The sequence below is a fragment of the Poeciliopsis prolifica genome, unplaced genomic scaffold (assembly GCF_027474105.1).
Source record: "Poeciliopsis prolifica strain line A6 unplaced genomic scaffold, Auburn_PproV2 SCAFFOLD096, whole genome shotgun sequence".
Classification (NCBI taxonomy): domain Eukaryota; kingdom Metazoa; phylum Chordata; class Actinopteri; order Cyprinodontiformes; family Poeciliidae; genus Poeciliopsis; species Poeciliopsis prolifica.
Window position 1 is genome coordinate 394,182 of NW_026562471.1, and position 23,039 is coordinate 417,220.

General features: G+C 40.3%; 2 protein-coding genes across 3 annotated transcripts; one reads left to right on the plus strand and one right to left on the minus strand.

Annotated features, from left to right (window-relative positions):
• Window positions 1-463: 463 nt before the first annotated feature.
• On the plus strand, window positions 464-7,454 carry LOC129353764 (uncharacterized). Its single transcript, XM_055023156.1, has 8 exons — window positions 464-1,238; window positions 3,022-3,134; window positions 3,461-3,564; window positions 4,050-4,224; window positions 4,296-4,404; window positions 4,736-4,821; window positions 5,681-5,751; window positions 5,867-7,454. The coding sequence occupies exons 1-8, from the start codon at window positions 774-776 to the stop codon at window positions 7,042-7,044; spliced, it is 2,301 nt and encodes a 766-aa protein (XP_054879131.1). The 5' UTR covers window positions 464-773; the 3' UTR covers window positions 7,045-7,454.
• A 2,362-nt stretch (window positions 7,455-9,816) lies between these two features.
• On the minus strand, window positions 9,817-19,415 carry LOC129353763 (dysbindin-A-like). 2 transcript variants are annotated; one of them, XM_055023154.1, is made up of 10 exons: window positions 19,266-19,415; window positions 18,404-18,457; window positions 16,210-16,260; window positions 15,962-16,022; window positions 14,731-14,863; window positions 12,965-13,097; window positions 11,954-11,976; window positions 11,146-11,292; window positions 10,869-10,997; window positions 9,817-10,721 (listed from the first exon to the last, which is right to left on the minus strand). In XM_055023154.1, the coding sequence occupies exons 1-10, from the start codon at window positions 19,319-19,321 to the stop codon at window positions 10,492-10,494; spliced, it is 1,017 nt and encodes a 338-aa protein (XP_054879129.1). In that variant the 5' UTR covers window positions 19,322-19,415; the 3' UTR covers window positions 9,817-10,491. The 2 variants fall into 2 exon arrangements, with proteins under 2 accessions (XP_054879129.1, XP_054879130.1); XM_055023155.1 differs by lacking the exons at window positions 18,404-18,457; window positions 19,266-19,415 and adding an exon at window positions 15,028-15,421 and having other exon boundaries at window positions 16,210-18,397.
• Between the last annotated feature and the right edge of the window lie 3,624 nt (window positions 19,416-23,039).

Below are 23,039 nucleotides of genomic sequence, written 5' to 3' on the forward strand. Positions count from 1 at the left end.
TGTGGAGGTCAGTGGCTGATGTGGAGGTCAGTCCCTGATGTGGAGGTCAGTCCCTGATGTGGAGGTCAGTGGCTGATGTGCATCCACAGTCTACAGAGAGGAACAGACCTCAGAGGGGATTTAACATGGACCAGAAAGAAAGAGCTGATCATGGGTTGCATTTTTCACTTCTCTCTCAGACTTGTATTGAAAGCTGAATCAACAGATATTTGCTTGTAGCTTCCGTATTAATTTGAGGAGTTGTTGGTTTCTCATCTGTTAAGTTATTTGTCTTCTTCTTTGTTGCTCTACTGGCCTCTGAAAGTATTTGTGTTTTAGGGATTCTTCCCAAACTTCAAGATGCGTTTCTTTAATGACTTTCTTTGAATACTTTACATTAATGTTAGACAGGACGTCACCATGGCGACCCTGTTAGTGGTTTGTAATCAACATCTCGGTTCTGTGATTATTTTCAGACAATGCCTGATTTGTATTTTTCATCCACTTCTGCTTTCAGGAAATAGCTTTTTGCATAGATGTTCTAAATGAATATTCAGGTTATCTCTCCTACAAATATAAATGACTTAGTCCTAGTTTATTCATTTAAAGGGAACAAACGGATTGAACATCAAATCTTCCCAACAGTTAGGTGAGAGCAGCATGTGTTGAGCAGAGCCAATCAGCCTGCAGCAGGTGTGATAATGAAGCTGGCAGGTGAGCTGTGACATCAGATCCACGGGGTTTCCTGCGGGGGTTCCACTCTCCTCCAGTTTTGCTCTTCCTGTTGGCTGGTCATGTCGGCTTTTCTCTGGCTTCTCTGGAGGCTGCTTCATGTCACACTAGGAGGCCCGGTTCAGCATCCGGCGTCGTCAGAGGAGATGGTGCCTGCGTCGAACAGCGTCCCCATCCCTTCCTCCCACCGCCTGCCAGTTTTCCTGCACGCATCGATGCCGCTGGTTCCACCGGAGCTGTTCCGACCCGCTCCGTACGGAGGGCGTCTGCCCGCCGGGCTGGCCGGGCTGCTCGTCCCCCCGCTGCGGCAACATAAGAGCGTCCCGGACAAGGTGGCGCACGCGGTGACGCACGCGGTGGAGGCTTGGTGCGGCTCAGAGAACGTTTCAGTCCGCGTGGACCGCTTCCTGCTGCGGGCCTGGCGCGTGCCATCCCTGTTCCGGATAGGCTCGTGCACGCCGAGCGAAGTGACATCCCGCTTTTTGTACTTCCAGTACGGACTGCTGGAGTGTGGCGCACAAGTTCAGGTTAGAACGTTCATCTTACTGGGAACTGACAAGTTTGTGAAAGAGAAAGTGATTCTACCAAACCCTGCATGTCCTTGTCTACACTCAGAGAAATTCATCTCTGACCTAACACAAGTTTTTTCCCTTTTTTTTATTTCAACAGGTTTCACATAATTGTATTTCAAGTGAAAGCAAAAAACATAGTATTCTGACATATATTTTCTAAAATCAAATTAACGGATTAATCCATCTACTTCAGATTGACAAGAGAAATTAGTTGAACTAATTAGACTTTGTTTCTCTGACAAAGCAAACACTCATTCAGTGAACTAACCCTATATTAACTAAATTCAAGTTTGTCAATATGTTCACACGCAATAATGAAATGGGTTTAATGTAATTTTGTTAAAGTAATTATTTAACACCAGAGATCTTAAACAACATAATTTTGACCGAGTTAAAAAAACATCAAAAATCCTTTTCTCAAAAACACAGTTTGGCATCATTCTGGGATCAGGCATCATTCTGGGATCAGGCATCATTCTGGGATCAGGCATCATTCTGGGATCAGGCATCATTCTGGGATCAGGCATCATTCTGGGATCAGGCATCATTCTGGGATCAGGCATCATTCTGGGATCAGGCATCATTCTGGGATCAGGCATCATTCTGGGATCAGGCATCATTCTGGGATCAGGCATCATTCTGGGATCAGGCATCATTCTGGGATCAGGCATCATTCTGGGATCAGGCATCATTCTGGGATCAGGCATCATTCTGGGATCAGGCATCATTCTGGGATCAGGCATCATTCTGGGATCAGGCATCATTCTGGGATGAGGCATCCAAGATCTCATGTCTCTCACCTATTTGGGGTAATGACAGATTCAAACCACAGGGTTGAAAACATGACTTAAATAAAATATATTGAAGAAATTTTGAAGTTAACAACTGGTGAACAAATACAGTCTGCCCCAAAAGCACTTTAAGTACTTATAGAGTAGAAGTTTTGTTACTGCCTCACTGAAATCTACTGCTGAACCTCCACTTTCTACAACAGAGGATAAAACCATTCACCATCAGAGTAGATCCTTTTTCCAAATTTTATATTTTTCTTTTAGCATTGGAAGAAAATATTCTTATATTTACAAGCATGAAAAACTGATCTACAAACAGAAGCCCCTGAGAATGAATGAAATAACTCATGTCTATTGGCACAAACACAAAATATTATCACAAGGTCCAGATTACTACAATACAAATGGTTATTTGTAACGAATGTCACTGCTGTAAAACTTCATTTCAATTCAAATATTTCTGATGTGTATGTCAGATGTATCATAAATAAGAGTTTCCATTGTATGTGGCAATGCAGCTTCAAACTTTCTGGAAGAAGGTTCTCATGTTCCTCTCTAGCTTGATTTAACAGGATGTTCCAATGGACAGTACATTTTACAGCACAGTTTTCCTTATGGCTTTAAAGCAGCGGTCACCAACCTTTTTATTACCATGGACCGGTCAAAACTTGGCAATTTTGCTGCGGCCTGGGGGTGCGTAAGATAATAATGAATGTTGGTGTTTCTGCTCCCCCCGGTTTTTCCTTTACGACAATCTTACAAAGTCCTGTAGTGAGTGGTGTGTTGAATATTCCAGATCTAAAATCGGGCATATTCAACACTGTCTCGGTCCGATCGCAGTCTGTGAGGTTTTCCCTGACTCGGAATGAGAACGCAGTCTGTTGAGTGTGACAGATAGCTAATCATGTTGTGTAAAGATCTTAAGGCCTTTTTTTATTTCTTTCCAGGTTGCTGGTGGTCAGCTGGTGTATTCTTATCTGTTGAACTACATTCCTCCCTCACAAGGCTACGTCATCAGAGTTTTTCCAATTAATCTTCCCATCCACTGCTATTATAACAGGTAATTATTGATCCCCACAATTTTTGTTGAACTATTAAAAAGCTACATTAAGGATACAGAAGTTGAAAAAAACACTTTTCTAGACCACAAAGTAGTTGATGATTAATGATGATCGGTTCAGTGAAGGACAATTATCTTAATTCTACTCAGTTTTATTTGTACAAAGAGCCAAAACACTGTAGCATTCATAAATATCCAGTTATAAGCAAGGACATGGTGCAGATCATATTATGTGTTAAAGAGACTGTTGGAGAATAAGCAGCTTTTTATTACTTATTGTTTCCCATTTGGCCTTGTGACATCATATGAATTTTCTTGTGCTTCAGGTTTCATTACTCTTACAAAGTTGGTTATAGACCACAAGTCCAACACACAACTTTTCTGAGGAGTATCAAGAGTAAACTAACTTTCAGCCTTACTGTCTGTGATGGTGAGTTTCTTTTATCTTCAGAATTTTACTTTCAGTTTTTTGATTTCTGAGATCATTTTGAAAGGAATTTAAAGTAAATTGCAGATTTAGTTAATTACAAAAATGTATGTTTAAAGTCTGTCTCCAAAAAGTGTATCTCTCTGACAAAAAAGAGAAGCACCTATAGGAGAAAATATCTTTACTCCCTGTGGGATAATGGGAATGGGCTAAAACTCTTCCATTGGTTCCAGTATTGGGCCTGTGGTCCAGTCTGGCTCTGCCAGCTCTTTGTGAATATCATTTTGTTCCCTTTTGCTGGTCGGTATGTGTATGATTACATCTAAATTGAATAACTGCTTCTGCATGCTTTCTTTTGGTGAATAGATGTCTAAACTTTCAGATTCACATGTCTGTGCAAAAATTCTAATTTAATATGTTAAACTGAAATATGTCTGTCAAATGATCTAAAGTACTTGTAAATTGAAAATTGTCTTCTGTTTTATCAGCCCAGTGGGAGCCCCTGTCCCCAGGTCATACCTTCTATTTAGGAGAGCAAGTTTATTTTTTGGCTGAGGTGGGAACTCTGTTGGCTGGAGAGAGGCTTTATGTTGATTCCTGTCAGGCTACAAGTTCTGAAGATCCAAGCATCTTGCCTAGAGTGGATATCATCACCAATTACGGGTACGAACCAGTCGACATACACACAAGAACCATTTGCTAGGCTATTTCCTGATTTTAGTTTATTGTTGCAGTTGCATGACAGACAGCAGGAGGGAGGGCAGCAGTTCTCAGTTCCTGTCAGGAGGTGGCAGTGTGGTGAAGTTCTCAGTGGATGCCTTTTTGTTTAGAGGAGTCTCACAAGTAAGGTTCACAATCTGTTTAATTTTTTGGCTGCTCCAGGTCTGTTCTCTGAGGAAATGAAAGGAGCAGGAGAAAATGTCACCAAGTACACACAGACGTGTTCCTATTAAAAATAGTCTGATGAAACACCTTCTGAAATCATTGGTTGGAAACTTTAAAACTTGCATTTCAGAAGGACATACTTTTAAACTTGCAAAGCTTTGAATGAGTACCATAGACTTTGGTTCTCATCTGGAACATGCAGATGTTTTCACAGAATCTATCAGCATTGTCAGCAGCCATCTTGGAGAATCCCTGAGTTGGTTCATGGTTTCCACCACATTGTCTGCAGGTGCAGTACCTCCACTGTACAATGTCAGTCGGTCTGAGCACTTCAAGCATCGCAAAGTCCTGTAACTTCAACAAGGCTACTGGCAGGTTAGTGACTCTGAAGAAGATTACATTTGATCTAAAAAATATTTTAATATACTGACGGTGACAATTTTGCTAATAGTTAAACATTGCTTTAGTATGTCTATTGATCTAATATATGGCATGGTATTATACTGAACATCAGAAGTTCAGTACTTGGGGGCGCTTTGATTTTCTTGGACTTGAGCCTGCTCTTGAACACTAAAGCTAGACAGAAAAAATATTGAACCAACTATTTATAATTTGTTGAAGCTGTGCCTTTCACCATCAATTCAGCCTGGAGAGATTCACAGAGAAAAAGCTGCAATTAGAAAGTTTGGATAATGCTGGTTGGTGTAAAGAGTCTACAGATTTGAATGTGAGCTGAGGCTTCATAATGTCTTAGTGTTTGGAAATTGGTGACACAATAGTGGTGACAGTGGTAGTAACAGTAACCTCTGTTGTCTGCTTGGGCACTTCACCCACCTTGCCTGCTGGTCGGAGGGCACCGGTGCACAACAACCTTGATTTCCAAGCAAGCTACCAGGACCGAATGTAAACTGAAGGATGTTGGGATAAATCACTATACATGTACAAGCCATTCACCATTGGCGTAAACTGTCTAGGAGTCATGTTGCTGTTTTAATTTTGTCAGTTGTATTGAAAAATTCATGTGAACCTCTGACTGTAATGTTTCCAAGCAGAACATTTTTATTGTGATATGACCTGTTAATTCATCTCTCTGCTGCAACATGGCAGCAGACATGTTGCCTGTTCATTGTTTCCACAATGAAATTCAGAAAAAAGTATTTTGTCACCATATTCCACTGAGTAAAATATACTTAACAAATGTACTAATGATCAGAATTTTCTGTTTGACATGTAGGTGGGAAGAAATGTTGACTTCCCCCACAGTGTGTTCCTGCTGTGATTCTGTGTGCACCAACACAGACGTGTGTAAGTTTGCAAATTATGATATAGGGCTAGGGTTAGCATCATTTCTCAGCCACTTATTGAATGAGACCCATGAGCCTATATTTTTGACCTTATTTGGTTGTCCTCTTTCTCGCAGCTGTGAAGAACCATGTCAGAAGTTCAGGCTGGCTCATTGATCAAAAGTTGAAGAATACAGCAAGACAGAGATCTTCTGAAGCCCAGGAAAGAGAGTATTTGCATCAAAAAGCGATCAATAAAGACAATGTGGAGGATAGTCAGACTTTTCCACAGGACAGAAATGGTTTTAAAGATAAAGAGTCTGTTGCTGGCAGAAAAGAATGGAGACGGATGGTGATCCTGGAGCAGAAAAAGGCTGAAGAGGAGCAGACTGAGGAAAACGCCAGGAACCTGAAAAATGAAGACAGTGAGCTGACAATGCTTCTAACACACATGTCAGATGAAGCTAGATCACACAATGAAACTGCTCAGGTTGGGCAGGAGGGGTTAAATTTGAGAAATTCTATGTCTAGTTTAGCCATTGTCTATAAAAGCCCAGATGCTTCAGGTACACAAGGAAATAGTAGTTTTGGCATAGAGTATAATCCAAGCACTCAAAGTTCTTCTGGTAATAGTTCTACTTCTGAAGATACCGACACTACTCGTTGTCCACATAGTAACAGATCTAGTTGTCTGGCTGCTTATAGTGCCTCCCACAAGGAAAAACCTAATTATAATGAGGGACATGGTGCAATATCTAGTGCTGTTGGTATTGAGGACTTGAGCTTTGCTAATGTCAGAAATAGTTCTGTTAATTTGTCAGAGAAGGTTATACCTGAGGTGGATTCAGTCTTGTGGTCAAAATGGGTCAAATGTGTTCTGAGCACAACTCGCCACACACCAGTCCGAGAAACCGTAAGCAGTAATGGATTAAATGGAGATGCTGATCGACAGGTTAAAAGGTTACCGACAGGACACACTCATCCACGTTTGCTCAGGCACCTGATTTGTAATGATGGGGAGTCGGACATTACTACTGACCAAACTCTTCCTCAGACTCTACTACCGGCTAAAGGAAAGCTGAAAGATTCTGGCACCAGAACAACACTTCCTAGTTTTGCTTCTCTTTCCATTAAATCAGAGCAAACTCATGATCTCAACCCCAAGCATTCTGCCATGGTAACAGTCACCACTTCCTTTCAGGACTCTAACAGCAGTCCTTTGATTGACAAAGGCTGGGCTGAGGTGGTGCCAGAATGGGTTGTGCAACATTTGGCTTTTCTTGTGCAAAAAACAACTCTGGTTGTACAGAATTAGTCACAGACTTGTTCACCAGTCCTGTCATTGCCACAGAGTTTTTAGGTATCTTGTTGACAAAAAAAACTTCTACACAAAAGGAAAAGTTAGGTTGTCATTTTAGGATAAATATTTAACTTTGCAGAATACTTGGTTTGAGAGAAACTTATTGCCAGTCAGTCTTATCTAGACGTAGGAATATTGCATTAAAGCAATCTGAGGATTCCATTAATGTTTCTTCTCTCTGGAGCCCATAACTCAGTTAGTGAAATTCCTCAACTGAGAGATATGACATTAGAAGGTAAAACCTGTAGTAGCCTGTCATGAAAACTTTCTTGGAACTGGACCCAACAGAGTAAAACTAGAGAAATAAAACCTTTACTCATTGTATGACTGGACAAAATGTTGATTAAATTTCAAGCTGATCGGTCCGTTGCAGAGTTTGACTGATTTATTACAGTGTTTATTTAAATGCTTTGTATTCATAAAGAAAGTTGACTCTTTATGAGTCAAAGACGAACTGTTTGCTATTACAGTTCTGTTTGGAAAAACTGTAATTCCAAACAGTTCTTTATCCAGACTACATAATTCTGGCTTAAAACTATAAGCTGCAGTGAGAAATAGTTTTGGATTTGAGAGGTATAAATGTAGTTAGACATGAGTGTTTGGGGCCAAATCCCAAATGCATTTTTGTTATGAAGATTAGTTTGTTAAAAATAACCAAGATAGAAATCAAAAGCGGTATCCTGGTTTCTCCTTCAGGGATGTTTTTTGGTGCACTCTGAGTGTCTAGGAGTGTTAAAAAAAATGTATACCCTCCTGGTGCTACAGAGATATCTTGTTCTCTTTGGTTTACTTTTCAGTCTGTTCATTTGCTGTGGAACTGCTAAGCAAGATTACGATCATGGATCGGTTTGAAAATACTCGAAGTTGTGGCTGTATGCTGAAGAGGACATACCCTTGAAATGGATGTTTCAACAAGACAACACCAAACGCACCAGCAAGTAGGAAAATTATGGTTCCAGAAAAAGTGAACTAAAGTAATGGAGTGGCCTGTCCAATCTCTGGACCTTAATTCCCTGGAAAACTTGTGGGCTGACATAAAAAGTGCTGTTCTTCAGGAAAAACCAAGAAATGCAGAGGAATTGTGAAATGCAGTGCAGTCCGCGGTCCCGGTCGGACTGGGGACTGCGGTGCAGGATGTTTCCCAGGTGTTCTCAAGCCACCTGGGAAACATCGTCCTTCCAGGGTGTCCTGGGTCTCCAGTCCTCAAGGGCAACTTTTAGATGTGCCTCTGCTGCACCATCTGAGTAGAATAATTAGGTCATCAGCAAGGCTCTGGAGATCTGATCTACACAAGGAAATGCCTTGTTATTGAAATGTGCTATACCGGCGGTTTTCAAAGTGTGAGGCGCGCCTCCCCTGGGGGGCGCCAGAGCACTTTAGGGGAAGCGCGGTGCGAGGGAAAAAATAAACCGAAGAAGAAGCTATCTGCTTGCTGTCTACTGGTGTGAGAGAAAAAAACGGACATTTTTAGTACACGTGCTCAACCCCTTCACTTCAACCTATCTCTGCGAATGTGGGTTTTCTGCTCTCGCAATGATTAGAAATAAATCCCGGTCAAGGTGCTGGTTGAAGATGATCTGCGGTTATACCGCTCCACAGTGCAACTCCGCATTAACCGGATTTGCGCATCAAAAGCACATTGTTCCCACTAAAACTAAAGTGAGCTGAACAGTAATGTTGCCAATTTAGTTAAAATCATAAATAAAATGACTTACACATGATTCAGGACCGTGTTAGAAAAAGAAAGGATGCGCATAGCGTGCTAAATGTTTTTTCCTTTGTATGCCACTACATACTTCCATACAGCACGCTCTTTTAGCTCAAGATAAATTGTTTGTTTAAATTGTTTAGATGAGCCACAAAACGAGCTCCACAGTTTTGTAACTGTTTAGGTTTTTGATTTATTTTTTAATTTTAAGGAAATGTGCAACATTTACAGATGTGTTCCAAACATCTGATCAAAATGTTTTTGTTAAGATGTGAAAACACTGTTGGTATCAAACATTAAACTCAGAATCTCAGATGTAACGTTTGTTTGAGAAAACGGTTGAAAAATGAGTTTGGGGTTGTTCTTATCATTAGAAATCTGAAAAAAGGGCATATTTACCATCCAAAGGCCCTGATAAAATAATTAAAATGGGAGAAAATGTTTCAAAATGTTCATGTGTTAAATTTTTATTCAGATAAAGTGTCATTTTAAAAGATGAGATGGTTCTAAGCCATTAGGTGTTTTGTAGTGGCATTTGTTTGTGTGTGGGTTGATTATTGGGGGGGCGCAGCAGGCATTGTGCTCCTTGAAGGGGGGCTCACTATTTCATACTTTGAAAACCCTTGTGCTATACAAATAAAATATACAAAAGAGGAGGTAATTAAAGCATTTTATTCCAGTGTTTTGTACCTGTGGCAGATTGAAAAACTGCAGGATAGCGACCCCTGAGGACTGGAGTTTGACACGACATAAAGGAATGTCTAATTAGGAAATGAGTGAAGCAACATGTTGTCTTGCCATACAGTTAGCAAAGCAACTTTTGTTAAAGTTTTTTTTTTTTTTTTTATCAAACTAACAGTTGATTCTCAACTTGCAGTTGAACCCAAAAGTTTCTCTTTCTTGGTGCAGCTGCAGAGGGCTGATCTGGCAGACTCTGCTCAGCTGACTGGAACAAAATCCACTTTAGAAAAGACTAACTCTTCAAGTTTAACTGTACACAATGAGGTGAATCACTGTGAAGGTCCACACCATAGCTTTTTTTTTTAAATGATCCAAATTTATTGAATTTTTATAACAGAATAAGACCAAAAAAAACAAGTAATGGTGATACACTCAATAGATTCTTATTAAGTAATTTAGTCCTCAAAGCAAACAAACACTGATAATGATTAAAAAAAAAACAAAAACTCAGCAATCTCTGCATAGTTCTCTTAATGTCCTTTGTAGTGTTTCAGAAACTCGATCAATAGTGACCATGTTTCTTCAAATTTCGCTCCTTTTCCTCTGACAATGCAAGTGAGTCGCTCCAGAGCCACACGATGTCATCTCCTTCACCCACATGTGATTTGAAGGTACGTCCATTTTTCTCCAGTATAGAGATATTAGTCTCCTGGCCTGCAGGAGTCCAAAGTCAATCAATTTTAACTGTCTGGAATTCACTCCATAGCATTTCTTTAACAGCTGTAAAATCTTTCAAGTCTCTCTGTTCTCAAATTAGTAGATTATTATACAGGTTTTAATATTCCTTTAACATTTTAATCAGTCCTTCCCAAAGGAGCTAACCCAGTTATCTGAATCAGCTGCGTTAGAGCAGGGACACAGAAACATGAGGGACTGTAGCTGTTGAAGACTGGAGTTGAATGCCTGGGTTTACGGGAACAAAATTATTTTACTGATTACTGAGCTGCAACTCTTTAATTCTGAGGTTTTTCCATTAGTGGATCTGCTCCATCGCTCTCATCAGAGTCCCACTCAGTGCCAACATCCTGCACAGCAGCCAGGGACATGTCTGCTTGGACATCCTCCTCATCTGACTGAACCAGTGGCTCCTCCTGCTGCCCCCCTGCAGCCTGGTCTGACTGACTGCTGTTTACGTGAGGAGCTTGATTCAAGGACTCCAGAGAGGAAGAATTGAGGTCTGGACCTATTGAAAGAAGGTAAGGAAGGTTAACTTGCATCATTCATAGTTTTTGCTGTGTCTCAGCTCTAACTCTAGCCAGTTACATCTGATGTTGTAGGAGGTTGGTATATAGAGACAGAAATTCCTTTAAATCCTCAAATCTAAACAAACCTGATGTCAGAGAGGATTCACAACTGGAATCTTCACCAGTGGAATTAAGAAAATCATCCAGGGCCTCCAGGTCTGCTAAGTTAATCAATGTCATCTGATCCAGAACAGCCACATCGACCCCTGCAGACTCTGCCAACACACATCAGCAATTCTGGTACACCAAAACTGTCCATTCAGTTTTACTTGTATAGCAAGTTGAAACCTGGTAGTTTATGTTTATCCAATTATTCAGATTGATCGTGTCCTCAGTGGTGCTTAAAATAAATGTCTAAGTCACCTTTGCCCTGTAGGCATCCAGTGGACAGATAATTCTCCACGTCTTGGTTGAAGGCTTCCTCGTAGACCTTCTGTCGCTCTCGCAGCTTCTGCTGCATAACCAGCTCCATTTCTGCCACTCTCTGAGCATGCTCACACTTCAATTCAGCTACAAAAGAAAACACTTATTAAATATGCAAGCTTTTCCAAGAAAACTGAAACCACTCCATGCCACCTTTATAAAGGTCAGCCTGAGACAGCAGACTGATGCTTCAAACAAAGGCAGGTCAACAGACTATTGAAGGCCACCCAGAGTGAGTCTGTGTGTTTCTATCAACTACTGATGAATCAAAGCTCAAGTTGATGCAGTGAAGTGAGATCATCAAGAGGGAGCCATCCAGGTAAGGATTGTTAACTTTGTTGCTCATTCACCATCATGCAAACCCCCTTTCAATATCGCTTAAACTTTTTGAGTAACGCTCCCATCCCACAGTAGATTGATTCTATGGTTGCCAAAGTTGAAAATTTATTCTTTCCATTGAAACAAACTTTTTTAACCTGATTATTTGCCCCGAATTCACTGCAGCTAACTGTGTTGAAAACATGACGTAAGCCTGGATGTCATAATAAATGAATAATAATGTATTAATAATTGTACGATTAATAATAAATTAAGCTGAAAATAAATAATTACCTACATTGTGTGTTTATATTGTCAGCAATAATAACAATTAAAAAAGCTCTTAATACAATATTTTTGGGTGGAACAATGTTTCATTTCAGGTTTTAATTTCTACACAAAAAGAGAACGGATGTGTTCTGCTGCTTACCTTCCAGGAAATCTGCTTCCTTCCTGCACCAAAACAGACAGTTTCTATTAAAACTCAAGCAATGTCAGTCTGTTTTTCATCTGCTTTCATTACCTATCTGATACCCAAGTGGCCTGGATCGCATTCGAAAAGAATCCAACCTGTTTTATTCAGACTGTCATAAAAAGATCAGAAACGGGTCACATTTTGTCAAAAATAAAAAAAATTTAAAATCGGAATTGGGTCCCGTCAGGCTGCAGTGTGAATGCAGCCTAAGTCTGAGCGTGAAGAGAAGTTTTGAGTACAAGTGTTACAAGTTTTTGAGAAACATGAAATCCTGCTTTCAAAATGGAACTGTGAACAAAAGTATTAAAAGTTTTGAGAACAAAAGACATGAAATTCTGCGTTCAGACTGAAAGCAGAACTAGATTATGGCTGAAAAATTTCTCCATATATTTGCTGCCTTTGAAAGATCCAGTGTATGTAGAATGGGTCCTTCAAAGACTGCAAAAGTGATGCAGTCCCTGAATTTGGACACACTGATGGTGTGCGTCTGTCCTTCAGCCCTGTGGTGCTTCTGTGAGGAATTCTTAAAGCATGAGCATACAGAGACATTTTGGACAAATTGAACTTCTCCTGTGTCAAAATGACTACATGAAGGTCCCTAAAGAGTTCTGACCTCAACACAAAACCTATATAATTAATTAGATTAGAGTGGAGACTATCATCCACCATCAGGATCTGACCTCACAAGTGTACTTCTGGAAAAATGCTAAAAAAAAAAAAATCCCATAAACACACTTTTAAACTTTGAACAAAAACTTCCCAGAAGAATTAAAGCTATCAAAGTTACAAAGCATCAACAGATATTATAAGCTTTGGGGCTGAAGTACAGGATGGCACTCAGGTCCATCTGTCTGCTAACTGGATGAATACCATGGTAATATAGTGTATGTATCTTTGCTTATTTTCTGATAAAAGAAAATGAACAAAAGATGAATGACTGACAATAGAAATATTAAAATTGCCTACCTTTTCTTCTTTTTATATTCTTCAAGTTGATTCTTATGATGATTCTTTACAGTCTGTTGCTCACACTGACAACACAGAGTTTCCAGATGCAGCAGTCTGCTCTCCATCTCTGCAAATTCACCTTCTAGTTGAGCTAAAACACATTCAAAATAAAACTATAAAAACACATTTGTGGAATATGCACACCTGTTATATTCTCAACTGTTTTAGAAATTGACTTAATTTTAATCAAATAGTCAAAGAATTTCCTCAAGGTATTTCTCATGAGACAGAACTCGTATTGTGCCATATGAAATCAAAAGACAGATTGTATCTCCTCTTCAGCAGGCAGCAGTATGAGGTCTTTGCCCTTAGAGAAAGTGTGTACTTGATAGGCAACAGTTCCTCAGGTTAGGCGTAACTCATCTTAAAAGTTAATGAATGAATGAATAAATGCTTTATTGTTAATGTACTGAAGCACAACAAAAATCATTTTGTATAAATCCATCCAGTGAAGACAATAACCAGACAAAAACAGTGGAGATGGGATGCCTGGGGCTGCCGCTACTGAATGCACCGCTCTGTATGTTAGAGTGAAACGGTGAGATCAGGAAGTGTGTATCTGTAGGATGGGGAAGGAGATAGGAGATGGGAAAGAGCCTCGTGTTTACATATCATCCAGGAGATCTGAGAGCCAGACCAGCCAGACCAGACCAGCCAGACCAGCAAGACCAGCCAGACCAGACCAGCCAGACCAGACCAGCCAGACCAGCAAGACCAGCCAGACCAGACCAGCCAGACCAGCAAGACCAGCCAGACCAGACCAGCCAGACCAGCAAGACCAGCCAGACCAGACCAGCCAGACCAGCCAGACCAGACCAGCAAGACCAGCCAGACCAGCAAGACCAGCCAGACCAGACCAGCCAGACCAGCAAGACCAGCCAGACCAGACCAGCCAGACCAGCAAGACCAGCCAGACCAGACCAGCCAGACCAGCAAGACCAGCCAGACCAGACCAGCCAGACCAGCAAGACCAGCAAGACCAGACCAGCCAGACCAGCCAGACCAGACCAGCAAGACCAGCCAGACCAGCAAGACCAGCCAGACCAGACCAGCCAAGACCAGCAAGACCAGACAGACCAGCAAGACCAGCCAGACCAGCAAGACCAGACCAGCAAGACCAGACCAGCCAGACCAGCAAGACCAGACCAGCAAGACCAGCCAGACCAGCAAGATCAGACCAGACCAGACCAGACCAGCCAGACCATAATTTGTAGACTTGTAGGGTGTCCAAAAAGCAGCAAAAAGACAAACACAGCATGGAAAAGTGGGTAGAGCAGTGGACGGGTAGGTTAGAGAAGCTCTAGCTCTCACTAACATTTTATTGGCACTCCTACTTGAATAATTTATTCAAATACCGACACTACCAGAGAGTCTTACTGCTTTCCTTGCATTGGTTGAGGTTTTTTTTGTTGTTGTTCAGCCGTTGTTCATGTTTCCAACATGCCATGCTAGTGACATGAGAATCTCTTCAGTCTTTTATGCCACTTTCAACTTTCATCTCTGAACAATTCTCACTCTGTGTCACTGTTTGCAAGTTTGTCCTATCAGGTCATATGACCCCACAACAATCACACTCAGTTAATATCTGTCAATAAAAGACAGAAGCAACTGGATTGTCATGTCTAAAAATTCTGCTTTCCTGAACTCCCACATTCACAGTTTACTCTATCATAATTCAGACAAGAGTGAGTGATTAATAGAGCAAATCTGGAACACATACACACCTATGTTGGCAGTAATGGCATCAAGTTCGGTGATGAAATCTGGTAGGGTTTGCAGTTGTTCCTGTAGGTGTGTCAGAGCAGCTTTTCTCCTCTCCCAGTGTGCTGACAGCATCACTATGTCACCATCCACAGACTAAAAAATAAAGAAAGATTAAAGATCAGGGCTTTCATTTCTGGTCATAATGCAAAAGTTTTTTGTTTTTTTAAGGTTTTGTGGCCTTTATGTGATAATTGACAGGAAAGTGGGTAATGAGAGAAGAAGACGTGCGGCATAGGTCGCCAGGCCAGGAATCGAACCTGTGACATCCAGACGGTCGCATTGAGGACTAATGTCTCCATATGTGGGTAGTGCTTAACCCCTGCACCACCACAGCACATCCTGACCACCATAGCACCGACTAACAGATAAATTATGTCAGGATATGAAACATTCAACATAATTCCTGTACAGTTCTAATGCTGCGTGATGGATGCATTGGCATTGATGAAAGATGTTGAAAATGAGAGAATTGGGGGGGAATCAGTTTTCAGAGATCACCAAAGTCTTCTGGCCCATGATGACTGGCCGATTGAGACTCGCTATGGTGTTGCTCTTGGATCTGTGTGTTAAACTGGGTCATAGCCACCGGAACCAATCCATCCCTGTCCAATTACAGGTGTTAAACACTCTGGGGCTCATGGCAATCAGCTCCTACAAGGCAAATTAGCAGACAGGTGTTTGAATGGGTTAAAACAAATAGTTAACTCTCTGGAGCCACTTTGAGGAACAACATAATTGTGCAAAGATCTCCATAGGTGTGAGATATCACGGGCAGTGCTGTCCCTGCCGTCCTGGATGGCATTATTAACATGGCCAGTCCAAACATCAGATTTTACCACAACTTAAGCTCAGGCAGCAGACAAATGCTCATCACCATTTATAACATCCGTTGTTTACTTATATTGTCGGAGATGTCTGAGGTTTGTGTCAGGAGTAATATCAGAGAAAGATTTAATTAGTGTCGCACTTCCTACAGACTTTTGAAACTAAAACGCTGAACTTGAAAGCCTTGATTAAATCAGTGTTTCCCAGTCCTGGTCCTCAAGGCATGCTGCTCTGCATGTTTTGGAATGTTCCTGCTTTAATACTTCTGATTCAGCAAACAGCTGTTAATCAGCCATCAATTAAAATCAGCTGGACTGAAGCAAGGACACACCTAAAAAAACAACAAAAAAACTAAATAGTCCGTACCTCTGCTGCCTGGGTACAGGCTTTGGTTCTCTTATGGAGCAGAAACCAACTCTTCTCAAACCTAAAGAAAGACAAGAACTGTTTCTTTCCATCCAAACATTCTAGGTGTGCTTTACAGGGACCAACCAAATCAAGGTCCCCATGGGTCAAAACGCTTTCACCGAGACAATCAGTGCAAAATAAACAGCCCAGTGAACACATGATGCAGAGCAGAGGGACAACCAGGGAATTGCAGAATCTCTACTGACCTGTTCAAAATGTTAAGTCCAGCACCTAAAAATGGAAAACCTTCTTCCAACCTGAAAGAAAGATTGACAATGTTTTAGTGAGAAAGAAGTTTAGTGACAAGAGTCCAGGTAGCAACTAGGTGCTGCATCCATCACACAAGGCTGGCTGGTAGAAATGGTGTTGCAAATCATAGTCATACCTCTTGGAAGTTTGCAGTTATGAGTCACTACTTAAAAAGTTTCTGGAGACATTGCTATACTTACACAAATTCAGAGGAAAGTGAAGTTACATTTATTTTTTTTCTCTGAAGAGTTTTTGCAGCGCCAGTGGCTCGTATTTTTGACAGTAGGCATACAGGAAGGAGGTCGAAGGGTGAGGGAGGGAGACATGGGGCAAAGGTTGCCGGGACCAGGAGTCGAACCCGCGACGCCCACGTCGAGGACTAAGGCCTCCAAACATGGGGCGTGTTGACCCCTGCGCCACCAGTTCCATTTATGTATTCTAGGGAATTTTCTTTTTAACAGTTAACATATGAGATCTCCTTCTTCAGCCCTGAAATGCATCATAGACATTCTTTGAATTTCTATGAGTGTAAAAAATATACATTTATTCTCTCCCAGTGCTGTACAGATATCTATATTCTCTTTGGGGTACATTTTTAGGTCTGTTAGATTTTCTCTATTTGCTACAATGTTTTTCTTGTCAATGATGTCATTGCATTTGCTGTCGAACTGCTAAACAAGGTCAAGATGAATCAGTTTTGTGAATTTGACACTTTTTTTCTTCACAGCAATTTTGTAGTCCAAGTTCAGTTATCCTGAAGTTACAAGTAGTCAAGTGAAAATGTTGGGTTTTATGCAGTATTAATGCACAAGAATCGCCCCGCAGCATCAGGTCTGTTTGAAGTGTTGGCTTAAGTCAGTTTTGGAGCACTTAAGGATGAGTGCTTCAGCAACCTCTGCCAGTTTCACCAGTGATTTTCTGACTTAGTCTGATTGAGGGTCAGTTCCTCCACTCTACTAAAAGCAGGGACACAGCAAAGCTCCAAATAATGCTAAAATGACAACAAAGATTATTTTAGACATTAATTTTGTGTGTTAATAATGACATCCTGGCCATTGGTTTGATACTGTACTGCATGTTCTGGATATAATTACTTGGTTTTGTTTTTACCAATTTTGTCTCGGGGAGCACAGGATCCAGTTCAGTGATGTTCTTGATGCTTGAGTTAGTGAACTCCTTAATTATGTGAAGCTTTGTTTACTTCATTTATTTTGTAGTAGCATTAATATTTTAAAAGATATCCAGTATGCATGGGCAGTATGGCTAAACTATGCTCTACAATACAGGTAGTTAGAATGGATGGAGAGACTGTAATTACAGTAATACCTTTGAGATGCATTTATTTGAATGTGTGGTTCTTCATTCTCCTGCTCTGTGTCAGACTCTGGTTCCAACATGTAAAGTTGGATGGACAAGTCTTCTGTTAACATTTTTAATAAACTTTAAAATAAATAGTTTCTCTGCCAGTAGATAATCATCAGCATATGTATGAGCAGGGTGTAGAGGAATGCTCTGAGACCTGGAGGGCTCGGGGCATGAAAAATAAAATGCAACAAAAGTTGCTCCAAAACACACTTCAGAACAGGGGTAACAGGTCTGTGGAGCTAGAACGAGGAATTCAGACCAAACCATTGCAGTTCTACTTTGCAGACCATAACTGAATGATTTACATGTGAAAATAAAGCATGACATGTCCACTTTAAGTAAAATGGCTTTGTACTTGTACAGTGTTTTATCAAGTCCAGAGGACTCCAAAGTGTTTCACACTACAGTCATTCACACATTCACCCACATGCTGATGGGGGCTACCTGGATAGTAGCCACAGCTGCCCTACTGCAGTCTGACAGAAGTGAGGGTGCCATGAACCGGTGCCACTGGGCCCTCTGACACTCATCAGTAAAGTAACTTCTTAATATGCAATTATTTTTCCCAACAAATAAACTGAAACTAAAGGGAGGATTGTTCTGTTTTCTTCTTTATGAGATTGTGCAACTGCAAAAAAATATTTTATTATTAAATATTTCAATGAGGGACATTAATACAAGTTGAGGGGACAATTTATGAAGCTCACAAAACTGGACCAGTAATATTATGTGTATACAATATAGGGTGTTTGTGGTATACACACAAACACATAGATTACATGTCACCTGGATTTCTTCTTGATTTTGGTCTCTTTGGACATGTCTCCCAGGGTCTTGAAACTGAAACAGAGTGAGAGGCAGACCAGAAATATAGGGTCATGGAGTATTCTGCAAAACTAGGATTAAACTGTGCTTGATGTGTTTAATTTGGGCAAATTCAGAGAGGGTTTTTGTCACTGAGAAAAACATTTTCTAGACCAATCAACAAAAAAACAATCCATCCAAAAAGTTACACTCTGAAATACCCTCTTACAAACCAATGTTAATCTGTACTTTCTACTTTGTTTCACTAAATTATTGCATGTTTAATGAGCAGGTGAAGAAAATAACTGACAACAGTTTTCAGCAACAAAAGGTCCCCTGTAAACTTTCTAAATGCAAAATGTCCCGACGCCACACAGCTCCAACCTTCAGCTACAAACTAAAATGTTTTGTGAAAACGAGATACAAAAAAACTTTCTGAGCCCTAAAAAGAGTATGACAAAGACTCAGTTTTATTACATCGCATGGGAATAAACCCCTGGACCACGGGAATGAAAGTAAAAATGTACCATGATGCACCGGGGTTTCAGCCACTAGACTCGTACAGGGTTAGGGGTGACGTCATTTCATGCCCTTACGCGTCACATGATCATCAGCTGAGACCAATAATTACAGACTACGATCAAAACACGGGAGTCCAGCAGATTAGGTCACCAAAAAGAAATCCAACTATCTAACATTTCCTTCAGTTTAATGTTGACAGTGCACAAGCACGGGACGATAGCACATCTGCTACTTCAAGTTACTGCAGCTGTTTCTACATTAGCTAGGGTACACAAAACATCGTGTTGTGGTCCATGATCAAATAAAAGAAAAAGCGACGAACCTGGTTGAGAAGTCCTGTTGGACCAGGTGAAGTCTTTCTCTAAAATTTCCAAACATTTCTACCAAATTTCAGGGTCAGATTTGTTCCTCTGAGGAAGCTCCACCAAGCTTTGCTCCTTCTTCTTCTCCGTTTAGCTGCGCTTTGTATCCGCTACTGCCATCTTGTGGAACAATGATAAAACAAGCTCTGCCGCTGCCTTGCGTACTTCTCTGGAATCACTGTCTTCATGTATTTATAGGTAAAAAACTTTCAGTGCAATTAGTTAAATGGACAAACTGAAACAAAAATAAAGTCACATTACTAGATTCAGTACCTATGTACACTCTGCATATGAACAACATTTTCTGTTGCAGATTGAGTTCTCACCTCCTTTGGCACTGTGACAGAAGCTTGTTAGTAATATTACTTTGGTTTTGTTTTTTTCTTTAGAAATATTTTATTGTTACTTGGGATATTTTAAAACATGGCATTGTACAGTTATACAGAATTTTTGTACTTTTCTTTTAACAACTATAACACGTCGGTTAAATTTAAACTAAAAGAAGATAAGAACAAAGATGTCAAAACAAAGTTCCTGTATGTTTAAAAGTTGAGCAGAACCGAGGTGACTCCTTACAAAGTTCGGAGCCGTCCCGTTCTTCCAAGGGTAACATAGTTAACAGTTCAGGTTAAATCCTGCTAAAACGCACCATCTGGTGGTAAAGCGTTATATTGCATTCACCTTAGAAAGAGCGAGGTATTATGGGTAATCATCAGAGCCATGAGAATCATTGTCGAGGTAACGTGTCTCTGCTATGTAGAATAAAAAATAGTATTTATGCATTTTATAAAATATGTTTATGGTTTTCGTTTTTGCATATATTGAAATATGTTTAATTTAGGAGTCGCTACTCTGTTATTATATTGTTTTTGTTCGTGAAAAACTGTGGTGTAAATTTCCCACGAGATAATATTATGGCTCCTCCTTGCAGGAGCTTATTTTGTGCCGGAGACTGACCTCTGACCTTACCTCGATGCCCATTATGTGAAATGCAGGTATGTTTTATCAAATGGCTTGCAGCAGATGGCTGTTTTTTATGAACAGTTTTATATAAAGATATGGTTTATTTATGTGTCTGCATTGTTCCAAGATGCAAGTTTATCTTGGATCTTAATGGCCCTTAGCGGCAGGTTTAAAGAGGAGTCTTGAGGCAGAGAAATAGTGCAGACCAGTAGTGATGGTGAGATGAAGCCTCGTGAGGCATTGAACCACTTGAGCCAAATGGTTCGAGAAAGGATTCATTTCTTGAAGCTTCATGTGCTCATGAAACCACCTACTGGCCAGGTGTATAATCACAGCCAGTGATTATACACTGGCTGTTATATGGTTTATTTATGTTTCTGCATAATTCAATGCATCACATTGATGCATTGAATGTGATGCATTGAATTTTTGTCTATTATTGCTCTTGGGAATGACATCACAAAAGATGTAGGATGAAATCATTTGTCTAAATTATGTATATACATATGTGTACAATGAAATATTGTTTGAATGTATTCTCTGTGTGTAATTTTTCCCAAAATAGAAGTGTCATGTGATATGACATGTTGTGTAATGTTTTTCTGTGACTTTAGAAAAATGGCTTATGTCGTTGCCACTACCTCCCCTCCCCCTCTCTCAGTCACTACTTCCTCTTCTGAGAGGGGAGATGTGCTACCATCTCTCCATCTAACGGGTAAATTGAGTTTCCTAAATCTGCAGGGATTTACCCTATCCAGAATTGAAGTAAACTCTGTTTAAGCTGGTTTCTAGAAAGGATTCGCCTGATTTCTACGGCCTACATCCAGATGTCTGACCCTTCTTCCCCCTGTGAATTAGCCAGACTGAGCAGCCTGCAGCCAACTAGTTTCACAGAGCACATCTGTTAACGGTCGCTCCTTCTCTTGATTACAACTTGCACTTGTTACTGAATCAGGTTGGTTTTAGTGACTCGGGCGAGTCCCAAGGATGTTGTTTTAAATTTGGGCTAAAGCAACCTATAAAACATTACCTAGTTTTCTTCCCCAGAATAAAACATCACAGCTATTTTACTACCATCAAAGAACTTTGAGGTGACTCATTAATTGAATGTCCACATCTTTTAGATTTTCTTTATGCTAAATATTTTATTAGTAAAGCAATTTTGCAAGGGTCAGTATAGCTTAATTCAGTAGCAGAAATAATCAAATAAGTACAATCAATCATCTAGCCTGTCTTTCCCTAACGCTGATACTAAGAACTAAAACGGGAACCTTTGAGAGAGACGGATGAAGTATGGTGTTTCCAACTGGCTCGATGATGAAGAAGGTGTTGCAGCAGAAGGAGGTTGATTGATGAAGGCAGGGATCTCTGTTGGTCTGATGAGCTGTCATCTCTGCATCGATGGTGAGGTCACACAGGACTTGGGTCTTTATCTTTTCCTTGATCTTCATCTTTTCCTTTGGGGTCTTCATCTTTGTCTTTGGAGTCTTTGGGGTCTGAACCCAGCCTATGAGAGAAGTGCGATTTGAAGCCACATGTTGCGGGGCTGATGGGTTGGTCCCCATGCGCAGGACAGTCTTCGTCCCTGTGGCCCCGGCTCTTCTTCAGCTGCAGAGTTCTTTGTCCATCTCGGTCTTGACTCAAAGCTGCCTGGAGGATCCAACCAAAGATTCCTCTTTTGCTCTCCCCTTATATAGGGTTTATCCAGCCTTTTGGTGCATTTGCATTGGCTAACACTGTTGCTGTGCTTGTTTTATTGGGTAACTTGTTTGGACAGATAAACTCATATCCATCACTGTCTTAGAGACATTTTGTCCTGATGTCTTGGCTAATGTCTCAGGGTTGCTGACACGTGTAAGTTGTTCAACAAGCTATCTCCTAATAAGGCATTGGTCATCTCTGCTTTCCTGTTAGTCCCCATTTTACCCCTAACCTCTCACCTACTATCTACCTCCAACACATCATCAGTGATCTTTAATAGCAGTTACATGTTTTACACCATTTCAAGTTCAATGTTAAAATCACATTCATAAACCTTTTAGTTTCTTTAATTTAGCATTAATTTATAATTTTATGATAACCACAACTTATTACTCCTTTTATTATTTGATGCCAAAGTTACAGTTACTTGTTTTACTTGTACGATTCTCCACAAGTGTCAGTAAGTATTGTTATAAGTAACCCAATATTAATATAAGTACTTTACTTTAAATCTTATCTAATTACTCAAAATGTTTAGATTTTATCCTTTAAAACTTTTATGCTTTTAAACAAGGAATAGTCTCAGCTATTTTTATACAGCTGCAAGCTGGAAACTTACTTCCTCTTTTTCCAGGAAACCTGCTCTTCCTGTCTCATCACTCTCTGACTTCTTATGATTAGATATAAAAATTAAGTATAATGAAAGCTAAGTTTGCAGGAGACAAAACAACACACACAACCAGATTTATTTTATTGCAGTCTGGGTCCACTGTTGGATCTAGATGTGATTTGTGTGACTTATTTTAAAGATAACTTTATTTGTTGTTACTGTTAACTAAAATCTCCAGCATGGGGAAGTGGGACGATCTCGGATTTTCTTGACACTTAACCAGGCAGAGGACAGTGAAAGTGCTTGTGGAACTCGAGAGGGGGTAGTGAATAGGCTAATGCTTGTGTAACTTGGATGATTTCATGCATTTTTATTAAGAAACAACAATTTCTCCACAGTTTTTGGTTTCAAACGATTCCTCTTTTTTGACACTACTTCTCCAGCCTTTGAAAAGACATGC

Bases quoted from the DNA above. Each gene is read 5' to 3' on its own strand.
- LOC129353763 (XM_055023154.1), bottom strand. From the start codon at position 19,321: ATGTTTGGAAATTTTAGAGAAAGACTTCACCTGGTCCAACAGGACTTC. The intron at 13,098-14,730 runs GTGTGTATGTGT...AATGTGTTTTAG, and splicing joins TGCCATTACTGCCAACATAG to CTCAACTAGAAGGTGAATTT. The intron at 10,998-11,145 runs GTGACTTAGACA...GTGTGTTGGCAG, and splicing joins TGGATGCCTACAGGGCAAAG to AGTCTGCAGGGGTCGATGTG.
- LOC129353764 (XM_055023156.1), top strand. From the start codon at position 774: ATGTCGGCTTTTCTCTGGCTTCTCTGGAGGCTGCTTCATGTCACACTA. The intron at 1,239-3,021 runs GTTAGAACGTTC...ATTTCTTTCCAG, and splicing joins AGTGTGGCGCACAAGTTCAG to GTTGCTGGTGGTCAGCTGGT. The intron at 4,405-4,735 runs GTAAGGTTCACA...CATTGTCTGCAG, and splicing joins TGTTTAGAGGAGTCTCACAA to GTGCAGTACCTCCACTGTAC.